General features: G+C 37.5%; 1 protein-coding gene across 1 annotated transcript in view; it reads left to right on the forward strand.

Moving 5' to 3' along the window:
- LOC149895625 (BTB/POZ domain-containing protein 7) overlaps positions 1-19,942 on the forward strand; it is a 32,118-nt gene extending 12,176 nt beyond the window's left edge. Inside the window, exons 11-31 of the mRNA XM_090119123.1 lie at positions 1,442-1,550; positions 2,299-2,370; positions 2,678-2,751; positions 2,932-3,057; positions 3,136-3,475; positions 3,716-3,835; positions 4,267-4,384; positions 6,528-6,673; positions 7,228-7,304; positions 7,691-7,816; positions 9,022-9,092; positions 9,489-9,546; positions 9,887-10,161; positions 10,466-10,525; positions 10,918-10,961; positions 11,704-11,761; positions 12,068-12,118; positions 12,724-12,783; positions 13,385-13,538; positions 14,657-14,719; positions 16,637-19,942. Of these exons, the coding sequence (XP_089975249.1) occupies positions 1,442-1,550; positions 2,299-2,370; positions 2,678-2,751; positions 2,932-3,057; positions 3,136-3,475; positions 3,716-3,835; positions 4,267-4,384; positions 6,528-6,673; positions 7,228-7,304; positions 7,691-7,816; positions 9,022-9,092; positions 9,489-9,546; positions 9,887-10,161; positions 10,466-10,525; positions 10,918-10,961; positions 11,704-11,761; positions 12,068-12,118; positions 12,724-12,783; positions 13,385-13,538; positions 14,657-14,708 (2,191 nt within the window). The 3' untranslated portion in view covers positions 14,709-14,719; positions 16,637-19,942. The remainder of the gene's footprint in view (positions 1-1,441; positions 1,551-2,298; positions 2,371-2,677; positions 2,752-2,931; positions 3,058-3,135; positions 3,476-3,715; positions 3,836-4,266; positions 4,385-6,527; positions 6,674-7,227; positions 7,305-7,690; positions 7,817-9,021; positions 9,093-9,488; positions 9,547-9,886; positions 10,162-10,465; positions 10,526-10,917; positions 10,962-11,703; positions 11,762-12,067; positions 12,119-12,723; positions 12,784-13,384; positions 13,539-14,656; positions 14,720-16,636) is intronic.
- The last annotated feature ends 2,427 nt before the right edge of the window (positions 19,943-22,369 follow it).

Genomic DNA, 22,369 nt, shown 5'->3' on the forward strand with positions numbered 1-22,369 from the left:
CTCGCTCACACACGGCCGTACGGTATGCAAAAAAAAAATGGAAAAATAAAATCACTAAAATGTATTTGATTTTCCCTATAATAGTTTTTATCATAAATTTACAATGACAATTATGCATTTGCGAAAGTAAATAATGTTTTCTTGGAATTTGACAAAATATTTTCTTTGGGAAAAGTTGTTCAGTTTTATGGGCTTATTACAAGTATTATGGGGATTTTATTACATTCTGTATACGTAAATATGATAATTCATATAAATACACAAATACAATAACAAAAAAGTTTGTCAACAAACAATTTGAAATAATTAATAAATTAATTATCAATTTACGTTATTTTTATTTTCTTTTTTGCTGATCCTACCATCTGTCAAAGTCAGCTTTGGCCGCCATTGAAGATTCGTTTCTTTATTGAACTAGCTTATACTTTGATATACTTTATTAAAAATGTAATGTCACTTTTTTTTAAATATTCTTACTTTGATATACTTTATAAAAATATGTATAATGTCACTTGATCTTTATTATAATAAAGAGTTAAACACAACAGACACAGTCGACCGTTATTATTATCACGTTCAACACAAATTTCAACCTTATTTGTATGTGTTTAGGTTTTTTTTTTAAAGCCGATTTTTTTCGAATTTGTATTTTTTCTGAGCAAATAGAAGAAACAAAACATCTCATGTACCTGGGGATGTTATTCGAAAATAAACCGTGAAACCGTGCGTTAGGGTACTTAATAAAATGCTGTTTTTATTGTTTACAAGTTAGTTTTCACTAAAATGAAGCTGTCCAATAAAAGGCATAGTTTACTTGTGTGTACTATTTAGCTATCGGTTTAAATGTGTTGATTTTGGCGACAGTGGTTTTCATACTAATTATGACATTTTAACACTTTTATAGCGTCTTGTTATTTAGATTTCTATAATTATTAGCCACATGATATTTAAAACATCTGTATTTTGTAACTACATTGTTGCAAATAAATATACTATGAGTTTGAATATACAGGGTGTCCCACTATTGGTTTACTAAGCGCGAAGGGACTTGTAGTTTTGCATGCACTGATCACGTAAAAATACTTAAACAACAAAATTACGTCAGAAATTTTTTGCTAATTTTTTTCTGAAAATCCATGTTTTCTTCTCTAGCGTCGCGCAGCCGTCATATACCGTTTCGCTAATGTGAGCATTTTGTCTATGAAAACACAATCTTAAACGATAGCTCACGTGCTAGTGGTAAAGTTTGGTGGGTTGCTTGTTATGGGTGTACACATAGAGTTTTAAGAATTCATCTATTTGAAAAAAATGCGCCTGGAATTTTATAAGTATTTTTTACGAACTCAGCGTATGCAAAACTATAACCTCCTTTGAGCTTAGTATACCAACAGTGAGACACCCTGTATACTAAGCGCGTTTGTATGTTTGGTTGTATGTACAGCAGCGTGATGTCGCGGCGCGCGGGGGCGGGCGGCGCCGTGTGCGTGGACGAGAAGGTGCTGCCGCGCCGCTTCGCGCACGCGCTGCTGCACGCCGCATACACCGACCAGGTGAGCGGTAACAAGTGGACGTACACACGTAACAAGTGGAACTTCTTTATGACCTTATTTTTCAAAAAATAATTTACTATATACAACTTTACAGAAATACGTCGAATCACGCGTGGAAGGGATAAAAAAAAGATGGCGCGTAATGGAAAAATGTCACACAAAATTTTTTTCTAACCCCGATAAAGAAATTTCACTTCAATAATAATAAATTCTTTGTTTAGGAGTAACAAGCACCTATTACATTACAAACACAATGCACAAAAAGTCACTTAAAAATTTTATAACATTAAAATAAAAAAGTAACATGTCACAAACATCCTTATATTATTATTTTTAATTACATTACAGTTAAAGTCGTTAAAAAGAGACAAGAATAAAATTATTTGCTGATAACGCATTACACAATCCATCAGTTCAAAATCATATCGTCCATGTATGTATGTGCGAATCTAAAATTATTTGCTGTCAACCTATTGTACAATCCATCGTTCAAAATAATATCGTCTATATATGTGTCTGTGTATCTAAAACTATTTGATGATAGCCCATTGAACAATCCAAACATGTCGTGTTGTAATTATTTATTTTATGTTAAACTAAATATTATTACTATGGCTTATGTGTTATTCTGGCACATAAGCTACATCAATGCCAAGTATCATCAAAATCAACAAAGAGTATAATATTATATTATAATTAAGTGGTCTCCTTCATAGTGTTTAAAACAAAGTGTATTGTCTATTTGCAGGTTGATTTGTCTCTAATCGGTCGCAACTCGTCGCCGCCGTCGTCTGCCACTAGTACCATCAGTAGTAGTCTGGTAAGTACATTCTTTTTCATTTATTTGAGAAAATTAAGCTTTCCAACCAAAAATATGTAGTATCAATTGAAATGTAAAAAAATTCAGTCGTAACTGTTTTTAGCATTTTGGATTTATATTTAGCAAGAAAATGGATAATGTTTCATTTCCTTTTTCTTTGTTTCACATTCTTTGTTTATTCTTAACTACTAACAATTGTTTATCATAAAATTTATACGTAATTTATTTTCGACATATTTTATTTGTTACAAATTATTCCAAATGATACTTTTGAAAATTTATAAAATCGTTATTTATAATATTTCAGACGCGTGGAAGTAGTTCGCGCAGCTCAACGACAGCGCTGCTCGATGACGCCTTTCAGCTCTATGAGATTGCGAGGTTTATGGGATTTTTATAATGTATTGTGTTTTCGTATATTTTGAATATGGTGATAGTAAAGGTAAAATTGATAATGGTGGTCAAAATAATATCGATAATTATTATGATAATGTTGATTATTGTGTTGATGAAGGTGACGATGATGTTTGTGATGTTAACGATAATATAATCGCCGTACAGGTTCCTAGAGATGCCTATCGCGGTGCAGGGCTGCGAGGACGCGATCGTGCTGCAGCTGAGCGCCGACACGCTGCCGCACGTGCTGCGCTGGTGCAGCGCGCCGCACGCCTCCGCCTGGGTGCGCCGGTACGTGCTCACATACACACGCGTGTGGCACGTGGAAGGTTGCTGTCTCGTACAGTACACGTCGGGTGTGCGTTGCAGGCAGGCGATGCGCTACTTCCGCGACGAGTTCCCGGCGATCATGTCGTCGGGCGGCGCGGCGCGGCTGAGCAGCGCGGCGGTCGGCGAGGCGCTGGCGTCGCCCTTCCTGCAGGCGAGCGAGGCGCAGGCTCTGCGCGCGCTGCTGCGCTGGGCCGAGCGCGCGCACCCGCCGCCCGAGCCGGCGCCCAACGTGCTGCGCCACGCGCCGCACGCCGCGCGCCGCGCGCGGGGCCGGGCGCGCCGCGAGCTGGGCGACCGCGCGCTAAGGGACGCGCTGGTCCCGCTCGCGCCGCTCGTGCGCGCCGAGCACCTGCCGCCCGACTGCCTGCTGCTGCAGCAGGTACACACGCGACACAACACGTGACATTCGACATGCGAAAATTGTGTGCTCTTCTGTATACAAACAAAAACGTCTGTCCAACCCAAATACAAGTTGGTGTTTCGATTCGATTGAGATTCTACCCAATCGATGGGTAGAATGTATTAGCCACATAATATTGTGATTGAAACATGTTTAATTCGTAACTAAATTGTTGCAAATAAATATAATTAGAATTAGAATGTGAGTGTATGTGTGCAGGCGGTGCGTCGCGGCGTGCTGGCGGCGCCGGCGGAGGGCGCGTGCGGGGCCGACGCGTGGCTCGGCCGCGGGGCCTTCCGCCCGCCGCGCTGCTTCCTGCCCTACCTCGACGAGATCAAGGTGACCCCACACATACATACATACATGTTACACTACGTTTGGTGCGCGCACACACACTATCTCGACGAGATGAAAGTGTGAGAAAACGCACATACACTTTGAACGCACATATACTATGTATAGACTCGATAGATCTATTTGACATGAAATAATTCTGGTAATGTAATTTATTTAAAAACAACAAAATGGCATGACTTTTCTCCCTCTCCAAACACGTACGTACTACGTTGATGCTAATTATTTTCTTTTTTTTTGCAAATGGCTTTTAAATGAAAATAAATTGCGTTCTATTTAATTTTTAGCAATGTTTTTTTGTGTTCATAAAATTTTATGTACATCTTTTCTTACTAAATGAATTTATGTCAATAAAAACATTTTTTATTCTGATATTTTTGAATCGTTTTATCGAATCGTTGGTACGCTATGTGCAGGCCCTGCTGGAGGACCAGGCGGTGCCGGAGGGCGAGGTGGCGCTGATCCGCCGCGCGCGCTTCCTGCAGCGCATCCCCGACACGCTCTACATGGTGCGGGACATCGCGCCGCCCAGAGGTACCCACCTCACTATACAAACAAATGATTATATATATTATATTCAGTTACTAACTTATTTACACAGAACAGTAAAAACAAATAGAAGTGTGATGTGGGCGTGCCGCGTAGCCCACGTGTCACTAGTAAGGTAAGATCACCTAACTTGCTCTCAGTTGTGCGCAGAAAAATATTTGAGTCGGTTGTCAGCTGTCATACATTTTTTCCATATTTATTCATTAGTTAGGACGTGTTGTTCGGTATTAGAGTAGAAAAATGATAGAAGACGAAATAATATCAGCAAGGGAGGCATTTCATACCATCGGTAAGTCTTATTTTTATTTATTTTACATATATTTTATGTTATAACTTCGGTTGTCGGAATTTGTCAAAATCGTATACAAATATCTAGTCAAAATGAACTTTAATCCATAAGAAATTAGTACTGTTATAGAATGAACAGTTAACAAGACTTTCTGGAATATTATTGCAATAAACAAACGAATGTCGGTTTAGTGACGGTTGTGGCGCATATACTTTAGAAAAGACAATCATTATAAATATTAAATTTTATTTTATTTTTCCTTAGCTTTCAATTGTACAATGTATTTATAGATTTCCCAAAGACGCTAATTTAAAAGAGAAATGGATAAATGCAACGTGACGAGTTAACTGGATGCAGAACAGCACTAAGCAGTGTAACAAAGGCCACCGATACATCAAACCTACGGCAGTTCCAAGATTTAAAATAATGCATATTTTCTGTTTGTATTTTGTAAATATAGATTTATACTATTCTATTCCATTTTTTATTTAATAATAATAATATGAAAAGACGTACTTAGTAGTGAAAAAAAAAAAGACGGGTTGCACTCCGGGAGTGCCGGCAGAAGTGAAAACTTGATTATTAACGTTCAGCATGTTTGATATTTTGGAATGGTATCTAAGGGCTAAAAAAAAAAAATCCGTCTTACGCTTTTTCGATCAGGCCACGTGTTCTGACGCGAGTTTAAGATTTTATACCCAACGCCACTAAAGAAGTTTTCACTTCAATAAACATACTCTAACATTATACTATACTCATATAAAAGAAAAAAACGCACAAAAAATATTTATTTGTGAATTATCGATAAAAAAGCTGACATCCCTTAGGGCATAGCATCAGGTTAATATCAAATTAATTTCATTAATGTAGAGTGACACAAGTTTCAACCTTATCTCTATGTGTTGAGACTCAAAGTTATATCTATTGAAAACTAACGACCTCTGTTGTTGAATAGTCGAATGTTTTCGAATTTGAAAATTTTCGAATTTTCTGAGCAAAGAGAAACAAAACAGCTCATACACGTAGGGATGTTATACTAAAATAAACCGTAAAATCGTGCGTTAGGGTACATATTGAAATGCTGAATTTATTACCCAAGTCAGTTTTTACTCAAATTAAGCTGTCCAATAAAAGGCATAGTTTAGTTTTCTTCAGCTTTCAGTTTAAATGTGTGGGTTTGGCGACAGTGGTTTTCAAAATACTTATGACATTATAGCACTACTATTTGTTTTTACTGTTCTGTACTTAGACACTCAATTACTTATTCGATCACTCATTCATTTATTACATGCTATTGATACAATTAAAAAAAAAAAGACGGGTTGCACTCCTGGAGTGCCGGCAGAAGTGAAAACTTGATTATTAACGTTGAGCACGTTTGATATCCATCCGTCTTACGCTTTTTCGATCAGGTCACGTGTCCTGACGCGAGTTTAAGATTTTATACCCATTACAGAAAAAGTGTTCAACGCCGCTAAAGAAGTATTCACTTCAAAAAACAGATAATAAAATTTTTATAATCATGATAGGCCCCAAGTGTGAACCTTGGGGAACACCTGAAATATTTACAAAGATAACGCGATTCATAATTGACTTATGTAGGCACAATAACGTTTATAAAGCGTTAATAAGTTGCAATTGTAATATTACTGCATGAATTCTATCTCCTGACAACATTTTATGTTGTGTAGCGAATGATCTACACTATCGAATGCTTTATTAAAATCCATACATGATGTTGTTTATTTATAAGCTTTTCTTGTATTACTACACGGTATAATGTGAGTGTGTGTTTCTTGTATCACTACATGGTATAATGAGTGTGTGTGTGTGTGTCAGGCGGCGGGGAGCAGGCGGGCGTGCACCTGTGCGTGGCGCCGCGCGCGCTGGGCCGGCTGCGCGCGCGCGCCCGCGAGCTGCGCGCCACGCCCGCCGCCGCGCGCGCGCTCGCGCTGCACCACGACACGCGCCCCGTGCACAGGCAGGTGAGTGGGGGGGGGGCTTTATTGTGCACCACAGAGACTATACAAATTGAACAATACACAATTTGTTATAAATGAGCACAACAGGCGTCAGCGATCTCTTCCAGACAAACTGGCAGACAGCAAATAATAAAACAGAGCAAGAAGTACAATAAAACACTTAAAAAATCTTAAATAACAATGTATTCGATATCGTTATCGAATACCGCCCAACATTGTGGATCGCGTTTCCTTTGCCACGCTACACAAACAGGTGAGTGTATAGGGCTGTGTCATAGACACATCCCCGGTAAAAATGTGTATGTACAACTTATGTGGTATTTTGCAACATGAGCTACATCGCTACCAGGTATCATCGAAATCGATTCAATGAATTTCGCGTGAATGAGCGTGAAAAATCGGCATAGTTAAAAAAAAGCAAAACGGCATAATTAAGCTTTCATAATTAGAACAAAAATCGCAAAGACTTGAAAAGTTTACGTGAATACTTTTGAGTTAATTAAATAAAAATATTTTTTATGAAAAAGAATCACAAATGTGTGCACTGTGCATTACAGATAGCATTACGTGCAGTCCGCGAGATGTCGCTGCCGGACGCGTGCGCCGACCTGCTGCTGTCTGATGATGAAGAGCGGTGAGATTACATACAACATACTATATTTTATGCTACGTTTTATCCTACTCCATGCTCTAAATACGAACTGTATGATAATGTTGAGTAATGGTTTGACTAGTTAGTTTTCTCACACATAAAACATTGCATAAATTTACGACACTTGTTTTTATAATAGAAAATCTATCAGAACGTGCAATGAATTCAACTTCATTGAACAACGTAATTTCACCAATATATTTTGCCTGATTTTGTATCTATAAATCATAATATCTATTATAATTTCTTCCAATAACTCGCCTCGATTTTCGCTAGACTTCTTTTGATAACACTAAATCTTATTTTTAGTTTTTATAGATTTCAATTTACTTATTTGCCTGCTATAAAAAATAAAATGTTCATTTCAGTGAGGGTGTATACGCGGAAGGCGCGGCTAGCGAAGCGAGCGTGGGAGCGGGCAGCGAGCTTGGCGGGAATGCGATAGATAATGATGGCCGGTACTCGCGGACACTGTGCGATGTGGATTGTTGCCGGTGAGATATATACATACATACAGACACAGACATACGCAATACAAATATATACACACGTGTATTTGTATACACGAGATACACAAAGTTTTTATTTACCTATTTTTGGTAATTTTTAATACAAAATAGTGCCATAAACCTTGTGTTCTATACAGATTAGAATTTGTTTGGATTGCGCTCCGGGTTATCATCAGATAGTTTTACAGATTACATACATACATTGATGACATGCTTGCCACATTTTATGTTCTATACAGATTAGAATTTGTTTGGATTGCGCTCCGGGTTATCATCAGTAGTTTTACAGATTACATACATACATTGATGACATGCTTGCCACATTTTATGTTCTATACAGATTAGAATTTGTTTGGATTGCGCTCCGGGTTATCATCAGATAGTTTTACAGATTACATACATACATTGATGACATGATTTCCACGTTTTGTGTTCTATACAGATTAGAATTTGTTTGGATTGCGCTCCGGGTTATCATCAGATAGTTTTACAGATTACATACATACATTGATGACATGACTTCCACGTTTTGTGTTCTATACAGATTAGAATTTGTTTGGATTGCGCTCCGGGTTATCATCAGATAGTTTTATAGATTACATACATACATTGATGACATGATTTCCACGTTTTGTGTTCTATACAGATTAGAATTTGTTTGGATTGCGCTCCGGGTTATCATTAGATAGTTTTACAGATTACATACATACATTGATGACATGATTTCCACGTTTTGTGTTCTATACAGATTAGAATTTGGATCGCACTACGAGTTCTCATCAAATAGTTACAAAAATAGACACAATATACACAGGCGACATGCTCGCGAGATTTTTTGTTTAATTACGATTTTGGTTTTGTTTGGACTGCGCTATAAGCTATCTTCAAATAGTTACAGTTATACACAATATACAGACCCATATATAGACAACACTTTGATAAATTGTGTTCGATTCTGATTTTGAATTTGTTTGTAAAGTGAATTCGTTGAGTGTTCTTAACTTTTTTTTAATCAGTCAAAGATGTCGCCCTCACAAGATGGGGTAGTTTTAAAATATTAAATTTAATAGTTTTTATTTTTATTTGTATATATTCTATGCGTTTTTCCAAGATACATAAACAACAATTAGCGAAATTCGCTATGTAAGCGGTTTTGTCACGCAATAAACGTTTTGTCTATTGATCTTCAGGTCGAGTACGGGCTCGTTGCGGTGTTCCACCGGCTCGCTGCGCTCAACTCCCTCCGCACACGCGCCGCTCGGTGAGTTATTTGTTTCATTTCGTTTGTCAATAGATACCTTATGTAATAATGTATTTTATGAGTGTGATTATTATTTTATGAGGTTTATTAGTAAGCATGGCAAGATGTGTATCCAATTTAAAGCAAATACAACATTCAACATGCACTTTTTTAGTTATATAAATTTGTGATTTTGAATCGTATTTTTTATTACTAGTCTGTTAACGTCGTATTGTGGAAAATACTTATAATGTATTGACTCATATTGTTGCGAAACCATTATAACTGTTCTGTTTTAGCGACTGCTAATTTATTTGTTTTATGACTTCAATACTTCTAATTAATTCTGCTAATTCACCAGTTTGGTATTTTCAAAAAAAAAACCTTATATTTATTTTGAATATAATGTATTCACAGATAAGAGTCGCTCGAACACGTGTCGGCGGGAGCTGCCTGCGAGACCGGACACCTCACGGTAAGATGTTTTTTAGTTTGTGTATAATTATTTTCATAAATTTTGTTTATTTTAATCTGTGAAAGTAAAAAATGTACTTTATTATGAATTTGACAAACTTGTATTTTAATTTCGCCATACTATAAAGGTGATCCTAAGATCAGCTCTCCTTACTTTCAAATCACTGTTTATTGAGCACTGTTAATTGCCTTTGAATTTCTTTATTGACGTCGAAATTGGTTTAATATACTAAAACTGATATAAATATTTCACAATTTAACATTATTTTCTCGTCTCATGTGTTTTGGCAGAGGTATAAAGTTTTTCCTTCATATATTCATATAAATATGTATGTTTACAGTGCGGGTCGACTTTCCGCGGCCGTGCCCGACGTGGCGATGGCTCCCAACGGCAACACGCACCTACTGACCCCACACTACCCGTACCCCACTCACTCGACACACCCCACTCATCCCACTCACTCGAGCCACTCGACTCACTCGAGCCACAATGTCACACACTCGAGTTACAACGCAACTAGCTCGAGTCACTCGAGTCACATTCCCACTCACTCGAGTCACCTCACTCACGCGCACACGTTGGCGGCCGCGCACAGAATATCGGCTGGACATGATGGTGAGTCAATTTATAGAGAAAAAAAGTATTTTTATTTTATTTGTTGTAAATGGAAAAATTTGCTTCAAAAAAAAAAGCAAAATTACTATAATTTAGCTATCTGGAAATTGAATTTGATGTTTGAATTGTATGTTACGAAATTGAAATATGTGTAATTAAAAAAAATAACCAAGTGACTTTTGTTGTTGTTGTTGACTTAATTAGTAAACATTAGAAATAAATAATTCGGCGCGATGAAAATTTTAAAGGTCACGCAGTTAAATAAGATTTTAATAATTAATTATATTATGATGTACATTCACAGAGTACGGAGGCGTGGTGCAACTCGACTTAGGTGATGGGGCCACACACACACCGCGACCCGGTGAGTTATATACACACACACACACACATCCATATTTGAATGTTAAAATATAACACTATTTTTACCGATAAGGCTCATATTTCTAATTCACTAGTTGATACAAGTGAACTAAGGAATACTTGATATTTAATTTTAATGTTAATTTTATAGCATTTAGTTGCTTGATAAATGAGAATTTTTAAGAACAGAATTGTTGTATTTGATATTTAGTTATCAGACGAAAGACGTGTGTTCGAATCCGGGGTCATGATCGTTTTTTTCTATTCTGGAAAAAATCTCAAGTATGTAGTTTTCCATTTGCAGTGTAACTAGGGGATAAATATAAAATACACACACAAATAAATAAAATAAAAAACACACTATACACGCAGTAACTAGCCTGTGTCCCGCAGGTTCGCGCGCCCAGCGGGCTCGTCCGTACCGCGACCACTCACAGGTAACTTAGTTTACACAATTATGGCTTTTTGTTGTTATATTTATTTATTACTAGATATAACCCGCATAGTTCCCGTTCCTGTCGGATTTTCGGGATAAAAAGTAGCTTATGTCTTATTCTCCAGCTACCTACATACCCAATTTCATTGTAATCGTTTCAGTAGTTTTATCTGAAATAATAGCAAACATCCATCATCACCAACTTTCGCATTTTTTAAATTAGTAGCATAGTATTTACTATTTACATATTATTATGTATTTATTTGGGACTGGGTTCGATATTATTTTAAAGGTTATAAGATGCGATTTTATACAACTGCCTAATTGATGTAGTCAGTCGATAACAAATCACAGCCAGGCACCGAATATTAACAAAGTGAGGGTAGTTGGGTCAAATGTCGAATGAACAACGTCCGAGCCCCCCCCCCACCCCGGCACGATCCGTACGAATGCGCCACGATTCAAAGGGAGGCGGCATTTTATAGTATTCGACAGCTAAGCATGTTCAGACAGGACATAGTGACAATTATTCATCCAAAAAAATATTAAATGAAGAGTTAGTCTTACAGTATATTATAAGTTTTTTATATCATAAGTTCATTCATTGTTCATCATTTATATCTGTTATCTGTTGTGTTTATATCTGTTGTGTTATCTCAACCATGTAAAAAACTATATTTCTGTGTATGTAGAATAAAGAGTATTCATTGATATATTATTATAATAAATATAAACAATTGCAGGCGGTGTGTGCGCGCGACGACGAGCTGCGCGTCGCCATCGAGCTGTCCGTCATACGCGGTGAGTTTGCCAGGACCAGTAGTTCCTGAGATTGGCGCGTTCGAACAAACAAACTCTTCAGCTTTATAATATTAGGGCCGATTTTTCAATGCTTGGATAAAACTTATCCGTCACGTAAACTGACAAATACGGGCAATTAGAATACGTTTTTAAAATGGTAGTTTTAAACATTATTCGACGTATAAAACTACCATTTTAAATAAGTTTTATCCAAGCATTGAATAATCGGCCCTTATTATAGAATAAAAAATAAAGGTACTTTTTAGATATATGTATTTTCTAATAAAATAAAATGTATGTTTTCAGCGTACGGCTCGCTGCAGGCGAACAGACGAGCGGATCTCGTGCCTAGTGTTGGTGAGTTGCTATTTATTGTTTTATCCCAAGTTTTTTTTTATATGTCAAAAGATTGAAAAAATCTTTCATTTTGAGTCATACCATCATACAACGGTTGATCACTACTTAAGATTATTAATTCATTATTAATTGTAATAATGATACAAAATTAGAACTACATGGATAACTGATAAAAAAATTATTGTTTTATCTTAGTATCTCAAAAATAACTCGTCTATGTCTGTGTCTGTATATCTAAAACTATTTGATAATAACCCGTTGCAAAATCCAAACAACAAAGTTATTCCTTCATGTATTAATATACTAGCTTTCCGCCTGCGGCTTCGCCTGCGCAGTCAAAGAAAAACCGGAATAGTTCCCGTTCCCGTGGGATTTCCGGGATAAAACCTATCCTATGTCCCGGGGTAAAAAGTAGCCTATGTCCTTTCTCGGGTATCAAAATATCTCTATACTAAATAGTATAGAGATATATTTATGCAAATTGGTTCAGTAGTTAAGGCGTGATTGAGTAACAGACAGACAGACAGAGTTACTTTCGCATTTATAATATTAGTATGGATTATTATGTATAATATAATGAACATGTACATGTCCACAATGTGCAGACGCGTGTGCTCTGCGCCGCGGCGCGTCTCCCGCGCGCTCCGACCGACATCGCAACGCGTGTGAGTGACAGACATACATACATACACACATACAGTACGACAGGTTTGAACAAATTGGCAGACAAATATTATCTGCTATTCTTTAGCAAAAACAAGACACAGAAATTATATACACATCGCAAGTAACACACACATATAGTATAGAATACGTGTACACACACACTACAGTACAATGTATTTACTGCATTCAAACAACCACAAACCAGTAGCCTTAAAAGTAACATCACAAAAAATACACAACAACATCTTCTAAACCAGACTATTCCATTTCTGTTTAAAAAGATTTAAGAATGGAAAAAAATTCGATCACTGCGGGATTAGAACCTGCGTCTTCCGCCTTACCGGGATAATTTAATTGTTTCGGTTTTAACTATCTAAAGGGGTACCCCGCGCCATCTATTGGAATAATTAAACGATCATCTCAGTCAATATAAAACATTATCCATTTCAATGAGGACATTATTGTTACGATGGAATGCGGCCTTTTTGTTGAATTTGATATTTATTGATTATTTTCATACTATATTCAAAATAGTTTTCGTACTCTAATATAAGAATTTAAAATTCAGCACATTAGATCGCCCCTATGTACATGTTGCAGTATCAGTGAGCGGCGCGGGCGCTGTGAGCGGAGTGAGCGGGTTGAGCGGAGTGAGTGGAGTGAGCGGAGTGAGCGGAGTGAGCGGAGTGAGCGGTGAGCGAGCGTGTGCCAGCGAGCGGGCCAGCCCCGCCGGGGACTTCGCGGACACGCACTCGTGAGATAATATTATTATTAACTGCTAAAAAAGCTGACCCGACAGCCTAAACCCGTGGAATTTTATATGGCCATTATTGCACGCCTCATAAGCGAAGCGTTGAGGTGGGTACTACTGTCACTTCGCGCAAAACATCTGATTTTTCAAACTTAAAATGTCTTTATGTATCATACATTGCACTTGTAAGATAATACATACACACACATATTAAGAAAAAACACTATTTTTAACGTTCATGATATTTTTGATGTCATTTTTGTTATTTAAACTAGTTAAAAAACAGTTTAAAAAAGTTCTGTCTTGGACGTCCGTGTGTCTGTATGTGCGGATCCTTTTTCTTGTTAACATGATAGCGACCGAAATACTTTACTAATCGAGTCTTTTTTTTTTCTCTTACGCTTGAGTATGCTCAGGAGACCCTGAAAAATGAAAGGGTTCTACCCTTTCATTTTTCAGGGTCTGATTCGATGTGGTGTAATTGTTATTAAATAAACAAAAATAATAATTAATAAATATTTATTAAAAAAAAATTATGAGGCGTGCAGTTTTGGATTTTCCAAATTATTTTTAGGATTTTCTCAAGTTTTCTTTCACAAAATCCTTCTCCTGATAATGAATATATTAAAATGAGAATCATCTTAATCGGTCCAACCGTGCACGCGTGATACCGTGCCCGAGGGAAGTGAGGATTAATTGTTGATTGTGAGGCCTAATGAATACTACTTTCCGAATCGGTGGTAAATGTTAAAATATGTAATGGCGATTCAAAAGTGCTTCTAGAAGAAGTCTAATTGAATAAATAAATGTTTGAGTTGGAAATGTTTATATATAGAGAAGATTAAGTGAAGTCCCGTGTCCCCTAGTGGGGTAAGGGGCAGATGCATTATACATCTGTTTCACTGATCGATTTCCTTTAGGGACAAGTATGTGATCAGCCTTCTGTGTCCTGCCAGACCGAGACATTTTTTTTTCTTCGTCTCCACCGGGAATCGAACCCAGGACCCCTCGGTGTTACGCTCACGCGTCAACCACTGTACCAAGGAGTCAAGAACTATAGAGAAGATTAGTAGGTATTAAAAGCGATATTTATTAATTAATGTATAATGTCCGTGTTCCAGCGCGAGCTACTCCCGCGCGCGCCGCGACCCGAGCCCCGCCTACACCTCCTAGCGACACACACGGTGAGTGCACACACACACACACGACCCGAGCCCCGCCTACACCTCCTAGCGACACACACGGTGAGTGCACACACACACACACGACCCGAGCCCCGCCTACACCTCCTAGCGACACACACGGTGAGTGCACACACACACACACGACCCGAGCCCCGCCTACACCTCCTAGCGACACACACGGTGAGTGCACACACACACACACGACCCGAGCCCCGCCTACACCTCCTAGCGACACACACGGTGAGTGCACACACACACACACGACCCGAGCCCCGCCTACACCTCCTAGCGACACACACGGTGAGTGCACACACACACACACGACCCGAGCCCCGCCTACACCTCCTAGCGACACACACGGTGAGTGCACACACACACACACGACCCGAGCCCCGCCTACACCTCCTAGCGACACACACGGTGAGTGCACACACACACACACGACCCGAGCCCCGCCTACACCTCCTAGCGACACACACGGTGAGTGCACACACACACACACGACCCGAGCCCCGCCTACACCTCCTAGCGACACACACGGTGAGTGCACACACACACACACGACCCGAGCCCCGCCTACACCTCCTAGCGACACACACGGTGAGTGCACACACACACACACGACCCGAGCCCCGCCTACACTTCCTAGCGACACACACGGTGAGTGCACACACACACACACGACCCGAGCCCCGCCTACACCTCCTAGCGACACACACGGTGAGTGCACACACACACACACGACCCGAGCCCCGCCTACACCTCCTAGCGACACACACGGTGAGTGCACACACACACACACGACCCGAGCCCCGCCTACACCTCCTAGCGACACACACGGTGAGTGCACACACACACACACGACCCGAGCCCCGCCTACACCTCCTAGCGACACACACGGTGAGTGCACACACACACACACGACCCGAGCCCCGCCTACACCTCCTAGCGACACACACGGTGAGTGCACACACACACACACGACCCGAGCCCCGCCTACACCTCCTAGCGACACACACGGTGAGTGCACACACACACACACGACCCGAGCCCCGCCTACACCTCCTAGCGACACACACGGTGAGTGCACACACACACACACGACCCGAGCCCCGCCTACACCTCCTAGCGACACACACGGTGAGTGCACACACACACACACGACCCGAGCCCCGCCTACACCTCCTAGCGACACACACGGTGAGTGCACACACACACACACGACCCGAGCCCCGCCTACACCTCCTAGCGACACACACGGTGAGTGCACACACACACACACGACCCGAGCCCCGCCTACACCTCCTAGCGACACACACGGTGAGTGCACACACACACACACGACCCGAGCCCCGCCTACACCTCCTAGCGACACACACGGTGAGTGCACACATGCACACATACACGCACACTGCTGGCACTTGTTGCTTGGAAGAAATTGCTTTTTTTGCAATATAGCCGCCAATTGTTTCTTATATCGTGGTATTCTAAAATTAAAAATTGTGTGCAATAAAGAATATAATAGTTAACTATAATACACACGAAAGTCCCGTCAAAATCGGTCGAGCCGTTCCATTGATTAGCCGCAACAAACAGACAGACAGACAGGGAAAAGTTAAAAATATACTATTTTAGTATAATATGTACTATGTATATGTCGCCTTCATCTGGTTAAATCTGATATTTGACTGAATGACTAGCGCGTTCATTTAAATGACGACAATTAGCAGATTCTACCAAATGACTGCTACATAAACATCTGTATGGATTTTGTAAAAAGAATATTTTTATATTACAAACAGACACTCCAGTTTTATTATTGGTATACAATAAATTGTGTCATTGTTTCCTTAATTCGAAAGCAGATAATGTTTTTTTACATAATATATTGAATTTTTTATGTATACTTTTTTGCAGGCCCTCCCCGGCCAGACTGACTAGCGAGAACCTGAGATCTCACGACACGCAGTACTAGACTACACGCTGCTAAAGTTCGACCAAAATTTGTTCAGTAGTTTACGAGTTACGAATGTATGAGAGACTATGTAAGACTATAGTTAATGTAATATAAGTGAGGACGTTCGAATATGTTTTTATTGAAGGTACTAAGGCTTGACGCTCATTCAGGGATTTTTTTTCAGTTATATTTTTTGTAAAAACTGTTTTTTTATGGTAAAATGAAAAATAAATAATTTTACTATATTGTCACTTGTCTTTAAATAACAGACTGATAATTATTGTATAAAATAATATTTTAATTTTTATTGAAATTAGATAAGAATACTGCGGTTTAATCTACCTTCAATTAAAAAAGATCTGAGCGTGGTAATGTTTGCTTTCAACCAATGTGTTCATCTTGTAAAGTGTATAAGTGAAATAATAATAAAAATACTTTTAGATGATAAGACTTTTTATATTAAAACGCAAGACTAACATTTATTGTTACACATATTAAAAGTATTAGAGTATAATTGTATGAAATATTGTTAAAAATAAAATTTACTGTCAATTTTTTCCATTCGTATTTTATTTATTGTTGACTTTTTATTATTATAAAACGAAATTCAAGATATTAATACAAAAAATGATGTTTTAACTTTTAACCGTTCTCTCTCAGTGTGCGTGAAGCCTTACTGTATACTAAGTGTACATATTTACTTGTATATAATTATAATTAAGTATTGGAACAATAACAGACTTTCTGTAATATATACATTGGTCGATCTGCGAAACTATACATATATTATGTGTTTATCTGTTCAACTCCCTTGTATTATTACTTCCCTCATTAATTACATTTGTTGTGTATATTAATTAATTCTGGTGTCAAATGTGTTAAACACCTCTGAAAGGGCTTGATTTTTTACGAGAATCGTTCATAAATCGGTTTTGAGGATCTCGAAAAACGTCAAGATTCCTGTTTGAGATGTTTACGTTTTCTCTTCATAAGAACCATCCAAATACTTCAAGGACTATAATAAAAAAATAATTAACGAAATCGGTTCAGCCGTTCTCGAGTTTTGCCCTTACCAACACATTTAGTGATTCATTTTTATTATATAGAAAATGTGATGTTTATGTTATCTTTTGTGATATATCTATAGTTTCGTATGAGACGACCTTTGTACAGAATGAGTTATTTTAGTATTGAATAAGAGCTGTATATTGTTTGTATATAAAGTTTATATCTAATCGAATGCCGTTTTAACGGAGTCGTGGCGATATTCTGTCGTTGCGATATTTTATCATATATTGGAATATAATTGTATAGCGATACGTCGTCACGATTTATTTTAAAAGAGCGGTTGTATTCTTGTTGTGTTGCGGAAAGTCGTTTTCAATAATTTAGATAAATAAAAGTTTTATTTACACTTGAGGCTATTGGTTGTTTTATTGTATGATATTTTGAAGCAATTTTGAAGTTCATTTTTGAATTATTGGAAATAAAAAATGAGTTTATTACATAACCTACGGATATTCACAAGGCATTGATTTTTGATCATATTAATATAAAGGTGATTTAAACTGCCCGAGGGAACGTTTTGTAAACGTAAACGCCAATTATTATACAGGAAAAGATTTCACAATATAATACCATCTGATATACAATAGAATACAACCGATCGACTCCACCCCCTGTACCCCGAACTGCGATTCCAATGAATTTGTTGTTTTATATTCGAGAATAGACGAGTATATTTGAAAGCAATATTTTAATACGTGTTTCGTTTTATCGGATGCGATAATTGTAAACGACACACGACACCCCCGACACTGAATCCAAATTTATTTAGAAATTCTGCACAAATAGTTGTCAAATACAATGACGTATAAAATGTTAGTTGTACACAAAAATAGAGCGTGTGTGCCGAGCACACGTGTCAGAAGTGAAACTTCTTTTGCAATATTCAAAGATACTTAAACCGTCGCCTTACTCCACGAAGTTACGGTATTGCCATGACGCGACCTTTAAATTTTACTCAACGCGCCTAAAGACGTTTCACTTCAAAAATATAGCATGCTGTTGGTTGTAATGTTCAATATTTTGAGCGAAAGTCGAGCGAATTTGCGAGATTTAAGCGATATTTCGTGTGGGGGGTGAAAGCGTGTCGTTTCTTCGTGAAATATTATTATATATTCCTCGGTTTTAGCGAAACTCGATCAACAACTGTGTAAACCAATGATATTATATTATGTAAAAAAGTGTAGATAGGTATACCAACACAACATTCTATCTTCAAAGTGAGATGGCAATATTCTACCATCGTGAGCGAAAAAGAGACAAACTGAAAGAAATGTGGCTAATTAGCCACATTTAGACGTGCTTCATGGAACGCTAATAGCCTATCTGCACCTTTTCCTATATCATTGCTGTAAATATGATACAATTCGTACTGACTATAATTATAATGTTGTTACAACTAAGCCGGCCCGAGTCTATTCGAGTTTATTTTCAATTGAAATGGTTACTGGTACGATCTCAAGTATTATTTTTATAATAATTAAGCATTGAGGTATTATTACTACGTATAGAGAGGACACCACGAATAAAATCTGGTGGCGGCGCGGGGCGGCTAGTGATTCATACACTTTGTAAAAAAATAAATTGGTTTGAGACGATTGACTCTAACTCGTGTTACAAATAGTGTAGTAGCGATGCCCTCTCTAGTACGTAGTTCATAGTAACTCAATGTAATTAAGTATGTTAAATTGATAATGCAATAAAATGTTTGAAATGTTCAATACAAAGTTTTCTTTTTAACATCGAAGTCACGTGGTGAGTGATCACTGATCACATGTAACTACGCTAAGTATTATAATAATGTATCGATATAGAACACAATTTTTAATTGTAAATAGCAATTAATTATTAAGGTTACGATTTTTTTAAACGGTCACTTTGTACGTTCGAAATTCAAATAAATCGCGCGCGTACGACACTGTACCAATTTTGTCGTTTTTTTTTCCTATGAATCACGATTTGAATTTTTTATTACTGAATAATTTTAAATTGAGTATGTACTGAAGTTGTAATAAAAATTGACAATTCCTTTTTTTAAACAAATGTTTATTAAAATCTGGAAAAATTCAATGATTCGTGAAAATAAATTGAAAATGAAGTCAGTAGTGTCGTGCGCGAGAGACAAGACTTTGTGTTCCATTGTTGTAGTCGTTGTTATATTATATAATAATAAATAAATAAATAAAATATTTATTCACAAACACATGTTTTTTTTTCCAATACCGATACCTGTACAGCTGTCTGATAAAGAAATAATCTATACTATAAAGCTGAAGAGTTTGTTTGTTTGTTTAAACACGCTAATCTCAGGAACTACTAATGCGATTAGTATAAATTCTTGTTACCAAAAGGTAAAAAGCTGAACTAATTTAAGCTTTGATGAACGTAAAACAATGATACGAAATAAATATTACTATAGATAAATATATCAAGTGTTTTATTATGATGAATCTATACTATTTTAATATAATATAATCTATACTTATAATATTATAAAGCTGAAGAGTTTGTTTGTTTTTTGTTTGAACGCGCTAATCTCAGAAACTACTGGTCTGATTTGAAAAACTCTCGTGTTAGATAGCCCATTTATCGAGGGAGGTTATAATAGGCTATATACATAATATCATCACCCTAAGACCAACAGGAGCGGAGCAATGCGGGTGAAACCGCGAAGCACAGCTAGTAATATTATAAAGCTGAAGAGTTTGTTTGTTTGTAAACGTTTGTTTCAGGAACCACAGGTCCGATTTGTAAAATTCTTTCGGTGTTAGATTAGATAGCCCATTTATCGACGAAGGCTATATATTATCATTACGGATAAGCTTAAGTTTGTTTGTTTGTTTGAACGCGCTAATCTCAGAACCTACTGGTCCGATTTGAAAAACTCTTACGGTGATGGTATCTAGCACCGTAATTATCTAAATTTTATCGAGGATGGGGTTATAGGCGCTATGTCATCAGCCTAAGACCAAAAGGAACGTAGCCATGCGGTTGAAACCGCGAAGCGCAGCTAGTAATACATAATGCACAGGAGGCTCAGTCGTGAGTACCTACTAAGTACTTCAAATCGATAAGTACGTCGATCACGACCAGGAAAGTGTGCAGGAAATTGATTTTTCAATTAATCTTGCGCTGCAGGGGCATAACATCACTACTGCATACGTAGTATATTATTATTAGTCTGTGCTACTGCTAAACGGTGAAGGAAAAAATCGTGAGGAAACCGACATGTCGATGAATCAAAAGTTGTCATGTGACATCTGCTAACCCGCACTTGGGCAACATGGTAGATTATATTATATAGCCTGTACCCTCATAGTAGGCCCGTGTCCCAGCAGTGAGAATGTATGTTGGCTGATGGTGATGATAATGATGATGAATAATGCATACAGAAAGAGAATAATAGAGATTTTTCGCAGTTTGTGGGTGTAGTTACGCAAAAAATGAAAATTTTCAGTTATGTATACGGTGCTATTTTATGAAAAAAACCTGACTTATGGACGACCGAGATCGCCACGGTTTCTGTTAGAACAGTTATTTGGGTAGATAAATAAATAATAATCCATTGAAATGTTACAAATTACAATTTTCTTTTTTTTTGTAATAAAAATCTGCGATCGCATAACGGGGACAATTTTCTTTTTTTTGTAATAAAAATCTGCGATCGCATAACAGGGAACATTTTACCCCAAACCAACTCTCTCCCCACAAATTCCCCACACCTAGGGTTGCCAATGCAACACCCTGGGTGAGTTAAAATTAACATTCTCAACCTATAAGAATTCAGACGTTTCACAGAACGTCTTGTTCTTAGCTGCTCGAGCTAAGAACAAGAGTCAAGACGTATCAGTGAGACGGGAGAGACCAAAGAGAAAGAACCAAAGAACCAAACATCCAAACAACCAAACAACCAAACAACCAAACAACCAAACAACCAAACGAACCAAGAAACAACCCTTTTTTTAGATTTGATGCTACACTGACCCTTCTATATATGGACTCGAGAAAAAACAATTATAGTGCGATACAGAAATACTATAAATAAATTACCGCCATCTATTATCACCTTACTCAGGTAATATTAATTATATCGAACGATCTGTCGTGAACACTCCATTAAGCCATTTTTAGGACAGTACTATAGATATGATGATTAAAATAAATTCTACATTAAATTAATTTTCATCTATTTATGCGTATTATTATGATTATCGATAGATATAATGAAAATGTTTATATTTAGAAACAAGGCCATCTATGCGACGGATGAAAAACTTTAATAAACGCAGTCAGCACTCTGTGATTAAAGTCCACCCAAAAGGGCCGAGGCTCGAGCCCGGGTGGGCATGCTAATTATTATTTTTTAGTTTATCTGCGAGTTATCGACATCAGATTATATTATAATTTATATACCCTATTTAGATGTATTGTGTGGATTTGTAGTGTATTTTTTTTATCTTTTAGATACACTTAAGACATTAATAGGTAAAAATTAATTATTATTATTCTTTATTCTTGTAAATTACTGCTTAAGGAGGATAGTAGTTATAAAAGGTAGTTACAACTTATTTTTTTTTACATTTCTATATTATAATATAATACATTTAACTACATAATATAACAATTTT

The sequence above is a fragment of the Colias eurytheme genome, chromosome 31 (assembly GCF_061535395.1).
Source record: "Colias eurytheme isolate Ceu_HAF_F1 chromosome 31, ilColEury1 Martin Lab GWU primary, whole genome shotgun sequence".
Lineage (NCBI taxonomy): Eukaryota > Metazoa > Arthropoda > Insecta > Lepidoptera > Pieridae > Colias > Colias eurytheme.